A 19,697-nucleotide genomic window follows, 5' to 3' on the forward strand; every position below is an offset into this window, starting at 1 on the left:
ATATATATATATATATATATATACATATATGTGACGGGCTTCTTTCAGTTTCCGTCTACCAAATCCACTCACAAGGCTTTGGTCGGCCCGAGGCTATAGTAGAAGACACTTGCCCAAGGTGCCACTGAACCCGGAACCATGTGGTTGGTAAGCAAGCTACTTACCACACAGCCACTCCTGCACCTATATTTTGTATATACTGGATATTTTGATGTGGCTGTCTATATGTGCATGTATTCCGAGCAGACACCCCCTCCACCACAAGCTTCCATACATACAAACATACACACACATATATATATTGAGAAACATCCTCTTTTATAAATCCAAGCTGTATACTCAGTACTCCTGTGAATACTGGCTAACAGAATGTCTACAAGTGGACAGGAGCTTATTTTGAAAGTTTGTTTTGAATTTATGAGTAGAACAGGTTTTAGCTGTTCTGTGCAGTTACTTAATTGGTCACCCCGCTTCTTTAATTTTAACGTATCTATTACATGAAATGCACATATATAAAAGTGGCTGCTCTGAGGGATCTACATGACCCCATACCACACCACTGGAATGTATGCATATCTGTCCGCTATGTACAAACAGCACATATTTTAGTACGTATGTACTTGTGGTAAAAGTCTATAAAAATATGTTTTGTAGATTGAATTATATTTTAGACATGTTAAAAATGGTGGGACATAAGTTAATCAAGAAATAATGTTGCAAGAAACGAAGCCAGTATGCTCCGATGGATGTGAAATGTCAGTGTGCATACTCGACAGAGTGTAAGTACCTTGAGAGAAAAGTTGGACCTAAGAAGCATCAGTTGTGGTACGCAAGAGAGACGATTGCGCTGGTATGGTCATGTGGAAAGAATGGATGAGGTTAGCTGTGTGAAGAAGTGCCACACCCTAGCGGTTGAGGGAACCTGTGGAAGAGGTAGACCCAGCAATACCTGGGATGAGGTGGTGAAGCACGACCTTCGAACTTTAGGCATCACTAAGGCAATGACTAGTAACTGGGACCTTTGGAAATATGCAGTACGTGAGAAGACCCAGTAAACCAAGTGAGAGCATAATCTGTGGCCTCTGCCACTTATTCGTATCTTTACTTCATTGGATACTAAACACTGCTTGCGAAGACCTGTTGTAGCAAGTGAAATTGAAATCATAATTGAACCATATTCGATGACTGGCGCCTGTGCCAGTGGAGCACTAACAGCACTGTCCGAGCGTGATCATTGCCAGAGCAGCAGTCTGGCTTCCGTGCTAGTGGCCCATAAATAGCACCATTTGGGCGTGACCGTTACCAGCGTTGCCTTACTGGCACTTGTGCCGGTGACATGTTAGAAAATCATTTGAGCAAGGTCGTTGCCAGTGCTGCTGGACTGGCTCCTGTGCAGGTGGTATGTAAAAAACACCAATTTGAGTGTGGCCGTTGCCAGTACCGCGTGACTGGCCCTCGTGCCAGTAGCATGTAAAAGCACCCACTCCACTCTCGGAGTGGTTGGCATTAGGAAAGGCATCCAGCTGTAGAAACTCTGCCAGATCAGATTGGAGCCTGGTGCAGCCATCCGGTTCACCAGTCCTCAGTCAAATCGTCCAACCCATGCTAGCATGGAAAGCGGACGTTAAACGACGATGATGATGATGATGATGATATATATGTATATAAAATTGTCCCTCTGTTCCCAATGCATTCTCAAACAGCTCAACCAAATCATCAAGTTTTACTTGGTAATAGTATCAGACCCCGTGAATGTCAACATGTAATTCGTTTTGCATTTGGGTTAAAACAACATTGGAACTGGTTCGGTATATATATGTCAAAAGTGAAAGAAGAACATCTATATTGTAATGTTGTAATGTGATATAATATTGTTTGACTTTTAATTCTAATGTCATAAGACTATAATATTCTTTTCTACTCTAGGCACAAGGCCCAAAATTTTGGGCGAGGGTGCCACTCAATTAGATTGATTCCAAAAGGATGAAAAACAAAGTTGACCTCGGCAGAATTTGAACTTATAATATAAAGACAGAAGAAATATTGCTAAGCATTTCGCCTGGCGTGCTAATGTTTCTGCCAGCTCGTCGCATTATAAGACTATAATATTGTCTCACTTTTAATTCTAATTACATCCTAATGTGAACAACATTATGCATTGGCAACTTTCCATCTTTACAGCCATGACAGTGAAATGGTGTATCAGTATATGTGTTGACTGACATAACGAACAGTGGCAGATCCAAGGTACATAAAGTACATTTACCGTTAAATTAGCAGTTCATACATGTGCTTCTATTTGGTTAATTCATACTGCATACAAAAAATAAAGACACACTACATACATACAACTGCTTACAATAATAGAGATTGCTGTATAATTTCTTCTATGTTTATAATTTTTTGGTTTACAATATTGGAAAAAATATGCTACCAAAATAAAAATGTAATCTCTCTAGAAACAAGTATAAAGCAAGGAAGATTGTAGAAAACCAAAGGCAAGAGTCTCAAGAGATAAAGGAGATGAGACTTCCCCAAGATCAGCAAATGCATGCTGCAGCACATCAAATGAAGTCTCTAGACAGAAATGAGAGGAGACTTTCTCAAGATCAGCAAAGCAGGCTGCAGCATGTCAGATGGAATCTCAATACAGAAGGGAGATGAGACTTTTCCAAGATCGGCAAAGGCATGCTGCAGCACTTAATGCTGAATTATTAAAACAACGTTTTCATAATTAGACAGAGGTCTCAGAAACAGACTACATACAAATTCGTTCTTCACAACTCCTGGAGCTGCTTTCAGATATGATCCATCCCATTCTTGTTCAAATTGGGGTGTTAAACTCAAATTGTAATTTCTGCAAAGCTTTAAAATTTCCAAATGAAACTAATGGCATGCGCTGCTCAGGTGGTAAGGTAAGATTGCCAGCACTACCAGTTCCTCCTCAACCTCTTATAGATCTTCTGGAAGGCACTTCCATCCAGTCAAAGGATTTTCTGAACAATATCAGACAACTCTGCATTTCAAATGACATTGTTTGGTGCATCTAAGGAGATAGTTGAGCATAGATTTATGCCAATGTTCAAAGTTCAAGGGCAAGTCTATCACCTCATTGGTTCTTTGTTACTCACAAATGAACAACCACAGTTCCTCCAAATTTACTTTATGAGAGATGTAGGACAACAAACCCGAACGAGGTGTCAAGATATCAGACAATGGCTCGCGTTAGACGCAGTGCCGACTGCCACAAAAGAGAGTATGTCCACTGACAGCTTTTCGGTGTGTCCAAAAGTCACATACCCCCAATTTTCCATGACTCGTTAGGGCCTGGAATACTCCAAATGGATGAATGAAAAGTCACTTAGTCGAATTAGCCCATCATTTACTCCACAAATGTTTTGTCATCAATGCTGCACTTTCCTTGTATCACCTATTTCAACGTAACTGTAATATATATATAAAAACTATGCCATTTTAATCCTGAGCAATGCTGTGTATCTCTGCTAGTGTGTGTATATATATATATATATATATATATATATATATCATGCTAACATATGTATATGCCAGTAAAAATAATCTAACAGAGAAAGAGGAATGTGTATGTTTTGTGTGTGTTGCATTGATGTTGTCCCTATTTTGAACTTTTGGTTGAGACTGAGCTCATATTCTTAATTGCATGATTCTGTTATCTGTCTATGTAATATTTTATAGAGCTGTAAATTGATTGGACTATTGTAATTATCTAATGCATATTGATAAAAATATAAGTAGGGTTATTTTTCGATATTACTGTTCCAATGCTCACCGAACTATTCCACTAATATAAACTGTCTCTTCCATTTAAGTTTTAGGGAATTTGGTACATGTTACTGCTTGGCACTTTATACAGTATACAATATTTTAAACTTTACAGTAGATATATGGGTATTTAGCACATGTTTTGCAACCAGTTTTAAAAGTGTTATTGTCATATTAATTACTCTTAAGAGTTCTGTTTTTAGTAAGTCCACTTTTTACAGTTTCCAATTCAGTCTTCTCTGATTAATGGGTTCAGTATGGGCTTTCTATAATGCAAGTGGACTATCTATGATTTGGGTGTTACATTGATGACTACATTTTCAATCTTTAATTCAGTGTCCAATACAGGTAATCTTCTAGTGGTGTATCTAGAGTGGTAGTCAATACTGATTTTTATACTAGAGTGGACGGAATTTGATACCCTGCATAGTACTCATTGTATATTGTTCATCCATATTGTTCATCAGCATGAGGAATTGTTTTGTTTCTGGTTTAGGCACAAGGCCAGCAATTCTGAGACAAGGAGATCAGTTGGAACCATCACCTCTAATACTTTAGTGGTACTTCATTTTCTCAACTCTGAAAGCATAAAAGGCAAAGCTGACATCAGCAAGATTTGAATTCAGACTGTAAAGAACCACAACAAATGCCACAAAGCATTCTTTCAATGCTCTAACAATTCTGCCAGTTTAGAGCGGTAATTCAAACAGGTACACGATGAATACTTCCTTCTGTCTCTCTCTCACACACACACAGAAGATTTTCTATTTACAGCAAATAGTTCAGAAGTAGATTTATAGTGCTAAGCTCCCAGCAAATCATGGTCTGCTAGATGAATTATGTAGGCTGGTTTGGAATCTGAGCTATACAAACAGAAGGAAGTCCAGACCAAAAACAAACTATTACAATATAAGTATGCGTGTGCATGTGAGAGTGTGAATGGAAATATAGACAGAATAACAAACAACCAGGCAAAAGGTTAGTAGTCCATGTCCTATTGCTAGCACTGGGTAAAGTCTCTGGCTGAGATAATCAACTCTCACGTACTTTAGTTCATCTAGCCCAGAAGAGGTAATAGGAGCACTGTAAAATTAATCATCCTCAACAAAAGTAAACTGTTACCATCAGGGGTAGATGTAAGTAGATTAAAGTTGAAATGTCTTAACTGAGAACCAGTGTTGGTGGAACCTAAATTACACCCAATAAATTGGGATACATGTATCAGTGTGACATAGAGTCACAATCTAAAAAACACCTTAGAATGAGATGATCATTAATGTAAGAACTAAGCACTTCTGCTGACTCCAGCTATATATAATGAAGATAAAGAGAAATGCATCTAGATTGGACTGAACAAAATTTAGCAGCAGCAGCAAAAAAGAAGAAAAGGAGGCAAAGGTGGAGGCAAGGAAATAAGCACAGAAGCAGTGTTAAGTTCAACTCTTCTTGTGGCTTTGGAGAAAACACTACTACTCCAATAGTTTTGTCTCTGTGACCAATGTTGCCATTGGATTTGAACTTTGGTTCAAATCCTAATTTACTCAGTTCAGCATCTCATTCCACATTAAAAACAGGTATCCACCATCAAGTGGACAAATTCTTTGACTAGTCATGAAGTACAGCCACCATCTATATGTTTCACACTTTCATTTAGCAGCCAGAATGAGGTAAATAATTAAAGAAAAAAAAAATGTCTCCCTTCCCTATCTAGACAAAAATATTCAGACTGAATAAAAAGAATCCCTCAAAAACACCATAAAAATAAATATTTCTCTCTCCTTTCAAACATTCATCCAATGTCTTAGTTATTTATGATTGTTTGGAAAAAAGAATTACAAATTATATTAACAAACATATTTTACCTGGAATTATGATTTCTTTATTTTTTGTTATTCAATTTATTTTCTCCAATTTCTTTCTCTTTTTTTTTTCTCCTTTTGAAATTTTATACGAAAGAAAATAAAAAGCATGATGTACCCACAATGTTGTCTCAATTCTGGCAGTGTTTATCCATTTCTGTGATCTTTCTACAAAGCAACCTTGATACTTTGCATTTATCACAAATCCTAGCAATCTTTCTTGAAACTAAGTTCTCCGATGTTGCTTGAATCACAGATGACCCCTACAAAGAATGTTATCTTACATTGCGTGACTTACAAACCAAACCTAATGACCTTCATAAAGTGACCAGCCACCACCATTACACAATGTTAGTTATACTATAACTGCACCAATCTTTTGTGATGACAACCCAGTAATATTTATTATCACAAATGTAGAGATCCCTGTGTTGTATATCACATAGTACTGCTTTTTTAACGAGTGTGGAAATTTGTATAGTGTACAGAATATGACCTATATTACAAATGAAGAGATAACCTACATTGTATATCACATAGTACTGCATTTTTTTTTACAAGTGTAAAAATCTGTATACTGTATGTTAGAGTGCTGCCTGTATTACAAATGCAGACATTTCTTCACTGTATATTACATAGAATAACCTGTATTACAAATGATGAGATCTCTACACTGTATATTACATCGTATTACTTGTATTATAAATGTAGAGATCTCTATACTGCATACAAAATAACATTGTCTGTATTACAAATGTAGAGATCGTTACACTACATACAACAAAGCATTGCCTGTATTACAGATGTAGAGATCTCTACATGGCACTGCCTGTATCATAATGTATCTGCTGGCAGAAAGTATATCACCAGTGTATTGCAAGTACAACGATCAATGTTAAGTAATAGCCCTGCTTACACATCATCATATCACAGGAATTGCTGTAGTAACAATCATATATCCTAGCCGTAACAGTCTCCATAGAAAGCAAGTCAAGTGTCACATCACTACTTGTTACCAATAGTTACATTAAAAACAGAATCTGAGGAAACTAGTATTAGTGGTGGTCTATGTCAGTAAATATTATACAGTGAAGTTAATGAGTTTTGATAAGCTTGTCTGTCAGAGCAGAAGAGAAAGTTAGTATTTCAGGATTTATTCTTCACCTGAGAGGAATGAGATTTTTCAACACCTCTTATACAGATAACGAGTCTAGAAATATAAGATTCCTCTTCTATCACTGGTATATGAACATACCTAAATTAATTAACTACAAGTGTTATTCTTGCTTTAACAATGTCCATTAGATGCCACCAGAGTCTACATATATTACTGTTGTAGAAGTGTCCACTAGATGTCAGTGTCATCATATATTAGTGTTGTAGCAGTTATCCACTAGATATTCCCACCGTTCACCAGATGTCACCAGTGCCTACATATATTACAACAGTACTAGAGTCTATACACTAAGTCATTAGTGATTACATATACTGCAGTAGTGACCACATATGTTATAGCAATACCCAGAGAGAGTATACACATTATGTTTCCAATCTCTACAAATATTGTAGCACCTCTAAAAAAAAAAAAAAAAAGCAGCAGCATCCAAATATCAAATAATAAAAATGAAAATGAATAAATAATTTAAAAATAAACCTTTGTATTTAACCAACCAAATGAAACAGCAGATCACAGAAATATATATGAGCAGAAAATAAAAATATAAAGCTTGTGGTCAAGGACGTACAATTACAAGAATGCATCACAGAAAAATAAATAAACTTTAAAATAAAAACAATCTGAAAATTATAACAAAATAATCTTAAGATATTTCCCAAAATGAAAATAATAAATAAGAATGAATCTCTGCAAATAACAATTGTCCCATATGAAACCCCATTAATAAATGATATTCAAAAACTAAAGTTTATTTTTTGAGATGAATTAAAAGTAGTATGAAGCTTTTTTTTTCTCACATTCTTTTAATCTGTGCTACATTTCATATCACATGACTATCAGCTTATTCAACAGATCAAAATATCTGATCAAAATATTTTTGGAAATATAAATATAAGAGGTTAATGATGGTGAGGTTAACAGAGAAGTGTTGATCGTTTATCTCACAACACATCAACACAGGCATTTCTGATCCAATTTATACAAACGTAGCCAGTCTGTCACTAGCCAATATATTTTAGTGACAGTTGTGATAGAAATATAGTTTAGATAGAAACACAAAAAATGTGAGGTTTATAGTCACAGAAGTCCCTAGCTATTAGTGTAGGATGATAGAGATAAGGAAAGAGATACAAAGACAAAAATATAAAGTATTGGTCCCAGCAATAATTTAGAGTCTTTTCAATCAATCCTTTACCCTATAATAGAAGAAGAAAATTTCTCTGTGTCTTCATTTGGTACTAATTGCGTCAGCACATTCTGTAAGCAATTTGTGGCTTCCAGTAAACCAAATTTTGCAAGGTATCTTCGTTTCCAACTCGTACGAAAGTTCTCAATCAGTTCCAGCAGTCTGCAAAGATAAAGGAAATTGAGAGGCATAACACTGTTCCTTACTGGAAAGATTCCCATGATGAAGATTTTACAGATAAGGTCCCTATATTCAGAAACATTTTTGGCCCTTTTGGTACCAACCTGCCTGAAACTGCACTTGGTCCTACAATATAAACTTCCAGTTTTAAAATGATCTAAATTAAAACCTTCCATCAAAATTTCATGTTAATTTATGTTCTAAAAACCTGATTCATAATGACAAAATTGTTTTACTAAAATCTTAATTATTTCCAAAATTAATTAAAACAAAGGTAGCACATTTCAATAGGAATTTGGTAACAAAAGGGTTAGTGTGTACATCAGCAATATCATGCTCTCTGAGACAATGGAGTAATGTTATATTCATGGAAATTTTCTGCCTATTGTTCAAAAAATTTTTTTTGACTTAGTTAGAGGAAGGAAGGCAGAGGTTATGATACCCACTTAAAGGCTCCAAAAACTTGGGAGGAAAAGAAGAAAACATAAAATTATTTTCAGATCAGAAACATAGCCCAAATGTTTACACTTAAGGACCAGGTACCTGTATTAAAGCTGGTTACAGGTTAAGTCTACCACTCAGAAATAGAAACCATCCCTCCAATGGGCTTTCACACAAGTTTCCTTTAACAAATTAGTAACTTGGGGTTGAACAGCAACAATAATTTCTTACATTTGGACAAAGTCACATATTTGTAGGAGAGATATATTCAGCTGAGTTGAATCCAGGACTATTACTGGTACTTATTTAATCAACTCTGGGCTATAACTGAATCCACTTCTGTAGGGTTTGAACTCAGAATGTAAAGACATGTGGCTAACTACTTGCAAAGTAATTAGACCAATCTCCTACAATTCAAGCCACCCAAGAAATAGCAATTTCTTATATTAGCATAAGGCCACAAATTTTGCAGACCCCAGAACTTAACTAATAATTTATTTTATTAATCCCAGTAAGATAAAAGCAAAGTTAACATCAGTACAATATGAACCCAGAACCTAAACATCACAAGATATATCATCTCATGCTCTAACAATTATGCCAGTTGAGTACAACCCTTAAAATATTAGCAAACTTTCACACGGAATAGGGGCCCCTTATTCTCTACAACAAAATAGTACATAAAACATGCAAAAACCTGTTAGCAAGATCTGTTTTTCCAGTAGCAGTCAAGTTTGTGATTCCAAGATTTACTATACGCAAGCCAGACAAGGGATCAGGGTTGCGACCAGCAGTCACCATAGCGCGTCCAATCCTGTCATGTTTTGAGAAACAGAAATTAACAGACAATGACAAGCAGGAAATGTGTTACAGTACAAGATAATATATTACCACAATATAAAACAACAGATGAAAACATTATGTAACATAGTACAGTACTTGTTTTTGTTGTCATTGTCATCATCATCATCATCATTTTAAAATCCACTGTTTCATGTTCACATGGATTGGACAGAATTTGTCAGGGCAGATTTTCAACAATTGGATACCCTTCCTGTTGCCAACTGTCACCTGCTTCCAAGGTAAAATTTTTCTCATGACCAGACATGTTTAAACAGAAGATCAGAAATGAAGGGCAGCACTTGTATTCCAGTGACACTTATTTACAACTATCAAGGCAATGACACTACCACACACCACACATGTTATACACACACACACACACGCATGCACACGCACACACAATGGGCTTCTTTCAGTTTCTGTCTATTAAATCCACTCACAACACTTTGGTTGGCCTGGACTATAGTAGAAGACACTTAACCAATGTGCTGCACAATGGGACTGAACCTGGAACCTTGTGGCTGGGAAGAAAACTTCTTAACACACAGCCATGCCAACAGTACTAGGTTCATAACTGCTGAAGCTTAGCTCTAGTTTCAAGGTGGATGAGAGATAAATCTCTCACTAGATAGAAAACATGTTCGTTTCGGCTAATACTGACAAGCAATCTACTGTATAATGCTGGGAATAAATTAGGCTAACTGAAGTTCGATGAATTATGTATGCTACTTAAAAACAAATGAAAATTTCTACAGTGAATTTGAAAACTAGACCTATGTTTGATATTTCAGTGTCATATTCATGAAGGTACTTTACTTCTACAAACTATAGAATGTGTAACTAATTGCTGTTTGGGAAGTAATCACCAGCTTTCAACAATTATAAGCAGTTGAATTAGGAAGAACCATGCTGGGGTGGGGGTGGGGGGTGGGGGGTACTGATCCCATACACAAACAGCTTCCAAAAGATTTTCCAGTTGATTGTTACTCATTCATTGTACAACCTCTGGTTCAACAGATACGCTGTTTTGCTCTATCTGTGTCTAATTTATCACTGCCATGCTAAATTCAGCTACCCTGAAAATTAGCTACATGTATACCAGTTGTACAACTCTTTCTCTTGTCACACTACCTTAGTGTGCATTTCCCCCTTTCCTATCAGATCCTGGAACTAATCACTTCTCCATACTTCTTACTTTTCAGAACATCAACCTTCTGGAAGTTCTTTCACATGATTTTTTTCCTACAGACGTTTACATGCAGATGTTCAAAATGCACATCGACTCTGACAGTGTCACCAGATTCAGAAAGCCACTAACAGACATTGAGCATAATTTCTTTTCTTTTGATTAAACATTATGAAACAAAAACATAATAATAATAATAATAATAATAATAATGATGATTTCAAATTTTGGCACAAGGCCAGCAATTTGGGGGCAGCGGCGGGGGGGGGGAAGTCGATTACATCAACTCCAATACTCAACTGGTACTTATTTTATCAACCCTGAAAGGCTGAAAGGCAAAGTTGACCTCAGCAGAATCTAAACTCAGAATGTGAAGACAGACGAAATGCTGCTAAACATTTCTCCCTGCATGCTAATGATTCTCCTAGTTTGCCACCTTAAACATAATAATGATAATACAAGGCACAAGAAAGCAATGTAAACTGAGATAAGATCATCAAAGGAAATTGAGGATATTAAAGGTGGTAGAACAACTGCCATAGTAAACCCTCCTTTATGCTTCAACTTATCAGTTCAAATACTGCCAGAGCTGACTTTGCATTTTCTCCCTAATATTTGCCACCATATTTTCATTTATCAGATAGTTTGAGAAGAGAAGTGTGAGGGGGCAAGTGCTCACAAATGTTTTAGATAGGTAAATAAAGATAACAAGGTGAAATTAATGCAGATGAACTTAGTTTTTAAGTTTCAAGAACATTAGTATCATATTTCAGTTTCTATTTTGTAGCTTATTTGGTCAAATGTTTGTATAAAAATTCAAAGAAAATTAAAAAGTAAAATAAGTAAAAACCTCTCAAATTCAACTTATCTATGTAAAAGGAATGACAACAAGAAAGAAAAGGAGAAAAAATCTGCAACAACTGCTAGGCATTAATAGACACTACAATAAGGTGATGGTGGTGGATCTGTGCTACCACCATGTCTTCCACACCCCGTATGTTGAGATTTTGATGGAAAGCACTCCCTCCAAGCTCCCTTGCACACTCTGCAGAATGACTGGTAAGGGAGCAGAGGTAATGTACTACCATAAAGATTGAGTGGTCCCTTTAACTCTGTCTCATCAAGAACTTAACAATCTCCCTAGTACTGGTACCGTTAAAAATGTACCCAGTACACGCTGTAAAATGGGGAAACAAATACATGAAGGAAGTGTAGGATTATAGGCTCATTAAGTCCTGTCTTGCTGAGAACTTACTAACCTCTTTAGTGCTGGTGTCACAAGAAAATGCACCCAGTGAACTCTCTGTTGGCGACAGGAAAGGTACTTAGCCTTAGAATGTAAGCTAAAATGACATGTATGGACACTACTTTGAGAGTAGTAGCTTTTGTTATAAAAGGACTCAGATTGTTCGGTCTCCAACCCATGCCAGCATGAAAACTGTTCATAAAAACAATGATGATGATAATGATTTTGATTTAAGCCATCAAACTATCATGACAAAAATAATCTAATCTGATGTGGCCTCTATATGCAAGTTCTGCTATGACTCATAACAAAACTATTGGTAGGATACAATTTAAGGAATATTTGGTTGCTATTTCCAGCATGTCAGATGGTCACATACAGCTCTTACATTGATTTGTTACTATCATTATTTGTTAAGTGAGGAAATAGTTGTTTTGTTGGTAAGACAATCTGAATTATCCAGCATTTCTCAATGTTCTCATCATTTGGAGCAGAGCTGTATTTTTACATAGTACCCATCTATAGCAACATGGAATGCATGATACAGAGTTCTCCCTATATTCCTTACTTAATAATGATAATTAAAAATAGGAATATTTTTGTCTTTTCAACTTACTTAAAGGTAAAAAGGATCTTTTCCCTTTGAACGGCACATCGAGAAAATTAATTTTTTGTAACTAAAGCACTTTCAAACTTCGGACACTGATAGAATGTGTCATATAAAACATCTTTTACTCTTAAGTGTTGTTGAGAAAGGTTTATATTTTCAAAGTTATTTCATGTTAAAGTAGTCGTATTTCAGTAATTTCAACCAATCAATGACATGTATTCAGCTGAATAAAATTACTGCTGTTGTTTGTCAACAACTATCGGCAGTGTATATTTCGTTTGTCTCTGTTATTTATGACATTGTTCGTGCGTTTGTACTGGCTTTTAGCTTTAGGGTTTTAGGGTTAGGATTTTAGAGTTGGTGTTAGAGTTAAGGTTTTAGAGTTAGGGGGTGAGGATTAAGGTTTTGGGGTTAGGGTTGGGATTTTTGGGTTAGAGTTACGGAAAAAAGTGAGAAATGAAGAAATTGGAGGGGGAGGGGTGAGTGGGGAAAAACAGTCTTTCCGAAAATAGTAGCTGAAAAACAGGAAAAAAAAAACTAAAAGCAGTAGAAATGCATGAACGATTGTGGTGGTGCCAAGTAAACACGCTTCAGATACACTTGTTTATTCATACAAATGTAACTGAGATGAAATATGTCATAAATAACAGTGACAAAGAAATATACAATGCCAGAAGTTGTTGACAAACAACAGCAGTAATTTTATTCAGCTGAATACACGTCATTGATTGGTTGAAATTACCGAAATAGAACTTTAACATGAAATAACTTTGAAAATATAAACTTTTCTCAACAACACTTAAGAGTAAAAGATGTTTTATATGACACATTCTACCAGTGTCCGAAGTTTGAAAGTGTTTAGTTACAAAAAATTAATTTCTCGATGAGCCGTTCAAAGGGTAAAGATCCGGTAAAAAGCATATTTGAGGCAAAAAAATAAAATTTTCTTACACACACACAATGATAAAGCTCTTTTATCAATTTCTATGTATGAGCAGCCAGTTATTCAATTGACTGGATGACATTGTTTAATGTCCTCTTCCTGTGCTGCTTTGACAGGAGCTAACCAGGCAGAATCCTGTGCCATGCTTTTGTATCTGTTTTGGCAGGGTTTTTACAGCTGGATGCCCTTCCTAACACCAACCAATCTTGATTGCTTGTATGCAATAATGTTTAAGCATAAAATAAAAAATCTTTAGAGCTTGTCCAAACTTAAAATTTTCCCACTTTCCTGCCATAAGAGCATAACATTTGAAGCTTGAAGAATAATTGTCACTAATTTAGGCTCAAAGCCAGAGCAATTTTGAGTGGGGTTAGTTTAGCTAATTATGTTGACCCCAGTACTTGACTGGTACTTTATTTTATCAACTCTGAAAGCAAATCTGACTTTGATAGGATTTGAACTCAGAATGTAAAGAGCTGGAGTACATACTACAACACAGTTTTTTCAAACTCTAATGATTCTGCCAACAGACATTAATGGGTTACAAAGCAATGCAAATAACGACTCAGACTATAGGTAAGTGGCTATTAGGCCAAGACAAAAATGGATCTCTCAGACACACTTCTTAAATTATGAACTGTTATGATACTTGCCGTACTGCCAGGATCATCATATCTGTTGTGAGAAGCACCTCAGAAATGATTTCCTTTGATTGTGGGCAATTCAATTGGATGCTTGTTACATCAGATTGGTGCTTCCGTAGAAGGCGGTTGGCTCGCTTCAATGAGATAACAGAAAACAAATTGTATTATAGTACTGAAATAGTTTTGAATTAAGAGACACAAAAATTATTATTTGTGTGTGTATTTGTCTATATATAACATACATAGAAGTGGATAACTGAATACAATTAATGAACAACGAAATTGAAACATAATCTTGTATATGCTGAGGCACACCTATTTATTTAAAAGGGAAAATGTGAACAATTATATAGGTGCAGGCATGACTGTATAGTAAGAAGTTTGCTTCCCAACCACACAAGGCTTTGGTTGACAATAATATAAGGCTAAAATTCTTCAAGCTGGTGTCCCAGCATGGTCACAGTCTAATGACTGAAACAAGAAAAAAATAAAAAGATATATAAAATGAGTTTTTTTTTCAGTCTTGATGTACCAAATCCACTCACAAGGCTTTGGTTGACATTGGAGTTATAGTAGAGTGTGTTTGCTCAATGCACCCTGCAATGGGACTGAACCCCATATCACATGGCTGGGAAGCAAACTTCTTGTATGTTGTTATTGTCTTTACGTTGTCACCATGTGGGCACAGCGATATTAGATTACATCCCTCATTAACAAAATATCCAATTCAGTAGTGTAATGTGAAGAAGGGCACCTGAAGACAGAATATTGCTTCAAGATGACTCGATCAAGTCATGCACTGGATCAAACCAGGAACAATATGTTAGAGCAGTGAACTTCTAAACCACAGAACCATGTCTGTGCTTGTATATAAACATCAAAATCTATAAGTATTGTACATAGATAACTAAAGCAACATTATTTCTTAGACAGTACAGCCACAGCAAGAACTGTTCATCAAATGTCTTATTTAGCTTATTTTAGATTTTGTTATGCCATAGGTCAATTAAAATAGATTTGACAAAGACTATATATGATGTCAGCAATACATAAAGACTGAATGTAAAATCTAAAATTACAGGAATCTGATATGGGTCTGTGTTGGCAACAAGTAATACAAAGGAAATGTGGTAATAACTAAAATTAAATGCTGTTGTAATGAGGAAAGGCACTCTACAGGTGTTTCAAGCAGAGGCTCTTTACCAAGAAAGAGACAGGAAAAGTTCTGTTGGCTATTATAAAGACTTCATGGTAGTTATGGAGGAAGGAAATGGATATGTATGTAGGTTTGTGATTTCTAAGTAGAAGATATGTTAGTGTCTGGGTATATGGGTATGTGAGAATATCAAGGAAGGACGAGTACTGTATGTACCTATATACATAAGTCAGAGGGTAAGGACTTGAGATAATATAAAGGTTGCTGATGCTACAGGACAGCATAAAAAGACTGAAGTGTTAAACTAATCCCTTACCTGTAGAATATCTGATGTTAAGTCTTCTAATCTTGTTTCATCAGGTCGTATAAGGAAACTAGTAAGAGTGGAGCCATTTTCACAAGGAAGAGAGGTTTGGTCATCATCTAAAAAAGAAGAGATAAAGAGGTCATCAAAAGAGCATATAGTAGGCATAAAAAAGGTGCAGTGGAGATGGATATAGTTGAATAACTGTACACAAGGAGAGAGAGCAGTGATATTTCTCTTTGGGATACATTGGAAAAAATGCAGAAAGTAGGCTAAATAAAATTTTTGAGGACTGCTGAAGTTGTAAAGAAAAAAACAAGTAAGATTTGTTGTTTTCAATATCCTAGTAAAATAATTATTTTTTCAGTATGTAAAGTAAATTCAGATATCCTAGTAAAGTGTGTGGGTGTGTAAGACTACCCTTACATAAAACTACTATCCACCACAAGTAGTTCTTTATCAAAGCTCTAACAAACCTGTTGCACAAAAAAGAAGAAAAAAGAAAAAAAGGGAATAATTAGAAGTATTGGAATCAGAAATAAAATTACTAAACAATTTTCAAGAAGAGCAACAGCAGACAAATAACAAAAGCAAAAGGAGCAAAAAAGAAATGTAATAAACTTAATACAATTGGTGACACTGTATTGATGAAAACAGTGAGTTGACAACACATCAAGACTTCATAATGCTGCTTTTCCCTTCCACGGAGGGAATAACAAATTAACACTCATTTGTCACTTGTGGTCACCATAAAATATTTTTGTTTCAATATAAGAATTTAATAGCATCAACCAAACAGGAACTAAAAATCACACACCATTATCTTTGACAGGAACTAGCTTCCTACCTGGTTTCTTTTGGGAACATCGATAGATGTAGGTCTCAATTCTTCCCAACTCAATGATAACTTGTCCAAAAACAGAAGAATCATCACGAAATATATGTTTGTTCATAAGTTCTGCCAGATGGCTGTGAAGAAACTCCTGAAATAAGAATGAGATCTGAAATAAGAATGAGATCCATATAATCTGTAATAGGCACAGGCATGGCTGTGCAGTGAGAAGCTTGCTTCTGAACTACATGGTTTTAGGTTCAGTCTTACTGCACGGCACCTTGGACAAGTGTCTTCTACTATAGTCTTGGGCTGACCAAACCCTTGTGAGTGGATTTGGTAGACAGAAACTGAAAGAAACTCATTGTATGTGTATGTGTGTGAGTGTGTTCATGTCTGTTTTTGTCCCTTCCCATCACCACTGCTTGAGATCCGATGCTGGTGTGTTTATGTCCCTGTAACTGAGTGGTTCAGCAAAAGAGACTGATGAAATAAGTACCAAGCTTAACAAAAATAAGCCTAGGGGTTGATTGGTTTGACTAAACCACTTCAAGGTGGAGCCCCAGCATGGCTGCAGTCAAATGACTGAAACAAGTAAAAGATAAGAGATAATAAAATGGTGATACTTCTACAATACACAAAATATTCAAACAATTTTTTATACAATTCCTAATAATAATTAGTCACAAGAATGTTACAGGAGTTTTAGATGTTGAGGGTCTCCCTCCACCGAGTAGAATAGGAATCAAAGGGGTCCATAGGTAAAAAATGGTTGAGAACCACTGATCTAGATCAATTCAATCAAGGTTGGCAATGTATGTTGTCCAAGGGAATGGTAAGGGCCACTATAACAAAGCACCATTGTCACTGCAGGTGGATTCAGATTGCAAGAAGTCACAATAGATACAGCATGGTATTTGATACTATGTTTAAAAAGGTCGCTAATGCATTACACTGGATTAATACTTAATTTTAGTGATACTGGACGGATGAAATGAGAAGATGACCGAGGCAGGGTTTGAACTCAGAACATCAAGAGCCAGGGTAAATACTATGAGACATTTTATCTAAAGCTCTTATGATTCTGCCAACCCACCACCTTAATCTGGAGGTTATGAACACCTTAAAACATTGATCCATTGAGAGACTTAGAATAATTAAATATTCTAATATTTAACACAAAATACTTTTGTCAGAGTGTAAAGCAAAAAGCCCCCCAAAAACAAAACAAAATAGTTGTTTTTAAAGAGACAATGCACAAAATGCTTGCAGAGAGATAGAATAAATGAGAAGGTAGAACCTACATTAATTTTGTCTACATTAATGAGCCAACAAAAGTGATTTTACATAGCTATTCAAGCTACTACAAAAAGTAGCCAAATTGCCCTTATATCAAACCCTACTAACTTAAAAATGGAATAATACACTAATATAAACACTGATACACTTTGTCTGAGAAAAAGATAGAATAATCACTGTTGGAATATCTTTGATAACACTGTGTAACGTGAGTTTTGTCCTTAGGTAGCAACTGTTACTTCCTATTTGCTTAACCCAAGAAAGTATGAGAAATGACTAATAATTCTTCATACTTTGCTTTTGTTACATTTATTCAAACCCCAAAGAATCCCTCTCAACACATGGCTGTGATGCTCCCCCACTACTCCTGCTTATGATCAGAGATGCACAAATTGTCAGCCACTAAGGGACATGCTCAAGTGGTTATGGTCAAGCGATTGACAATCAGATCTATGGTATAGAGCAGAATATTTGCTGTAACGATATTTCTGCTTTAGCAACTCAGCACTGAATCTTTCTGAAATATAATGCAAGATAGGTCAGTTTCAAAACATTGATGTCCAGTCACAAAAGCAAAGTTTGAAGGGAATGATAGTCATTTCCTTCCTTTGATTTCTAAATAGAAGCAAATAGGAAATGACACTTAATAACCAAAGACAAAAAGAAGAAAAAAAAATTACACAGTGTAACAGTTTTGTTCAATCAAGGATGATCTTGGGCTAAACAATAACAAATCTACAATAAATCAAATAAAACAGATGTCAAAACAAAGCTAAAAATAAATCAAATAAGATCAAGTGCCACAGTAAATGCCTTGGAGAAGCTGTTATGATATTACTCTCTACTCTTTTTCTTGTTCCAGCCATTTGACTGCGGCCATGCTGGAGCATCGCCTTTAGTCGAGCAAATCGACCCCGGGACTTATTCTTTGTAAGCCTAGTACTTATTCTATCAGTCTCTTTTGCCGAACTGCTAAGTTACGGGGACATTAAACACACCAGCATCGGCTGTCAAGCAATGCTAAGGGAACAAACACAGACACACAAACATACACACACACATATATATATATATATATATATATATATATAAACAATATATGAGTATATGCATATATATGTACATGTATGTATATACGTTCATCCACATGTACATATAGATACATAACTGGGTACACGATGGGCTTCTTTCAGTTTCCATCTACCAAATCCACTCACAAGGCTTTGGCCGGCCCGAGACTATAGTAGAAGACACTTGCCCAAGATGCCACGCAGTGGGACTGAACCCGGAGCCATGTGGTTGGTAAGCAAGCTACTTACTAAACAGCCACTCCTGCGCCTATATCTCTAAAATTTCTAGGTAGTAAGAATCAGAATATATGGAGAAGATAAAAAAAAGGGTGTTAGATGTGTCTTATATTACTATTAACTTACCCAGTGTATATCCTTGTTCCAGGCGAGGCCAGCAGTGACGACAAAACCAGGCCAACAAAATGGCGAGTGAGTGAGGAAGCTGCTACCAGACCAATGGCATACCAATAGACCAAGGCCTGACTGGCTTGAGGCACACTTTGCAGCATTAAATATATTGGCAACAGCTGCCTCTGGGAAGCCAGCCAGACTGTTCCAGGCTGCAGTGCCTGGACAGATGAAGAAACCAAACCTAAAATCAAAATGGAATTGGAAAATGTATATGCTTGTGACTTTAAGTCCAATGTGTACACACACACACACTTATGTATATATATATATGTACTTAAATATATATATATATATATATATATATAGTTCAAATTTACAGAAAACAAATAAAAACTGGTGAGGAAACAACAAGCAGGTGTAGTTTGCTGCTTGGGAAGAAGGGAAAAGTCTTTGACAATTTGAGCCTATGCCCTTTGACAGAAATGGTTGAGAGTAGAAAAACAGAAGAAGAAAAAAATGTGTAGGGATTAATGGTTCAACACACACACACACACACACACACACACACA

At 36.0% G+C, this 19,697-nt stretch overlaps 1 protein-coding gene across 1 annotated transcript in view; it reads right to left on the reverse strand.

Annotated features, from left to right (window-relative positions):
- Positions 1 to 7,296: 7,296 nt before the first annotated feature.
- The window catches only part of LOC106872824 (uncharacterized), a 54,433-nt gene continuing 42,032 nt past the window's right edge, over positions 7,297 to 19,697 (reverse strand). The window contains exons 18-23 of the mRNA XM_052969142.1: positions 19,141 to 19,369; positions 16,424 to 16,559; positions 15,589 to 15,695; positions 14,126 to 14,250; positions 9,342 to 9,458; positions 7,297 to 8,185 (exon numbers count right to left, since the gene is read on the reverse strand). Coding sequence (XP_052825102.1) covers positions 8,029 to 8,185; positions 9,342 to 9,458; positions 14,126 to 14,250; positions 15,589 to 15,695; positions 16,424 to 16,559; positions 19,141 to 19,369 — 871 coding nt within the window. The 3' untranslated portion in view covers positions 7,297 to 8,028. The remainder of the gene's footprint in view (positions 8,186 to 9,341; positions 9,459 to 14,125; positions 14,251 to 15,588; positions 15,696 to 16,423; positions 16,560 to 19,140; positions 19,370 to 19,697) is intronic.

Source organism: Octopus bimaculoides, chromosome 7 (assembly GCF_001194135.2).
Source record: "Octopus bimaculoides isolate UCB-OBI-ISO-001 chromosome 7, ASM119413v2, whole genome shotgun sequence".
Lineage (NCBI taxonomy): Eukaryota > Metazoa > Mollusca > Cephalopoda > Octopoda > Octopodidae > Octopus > Octopus bimaculoides.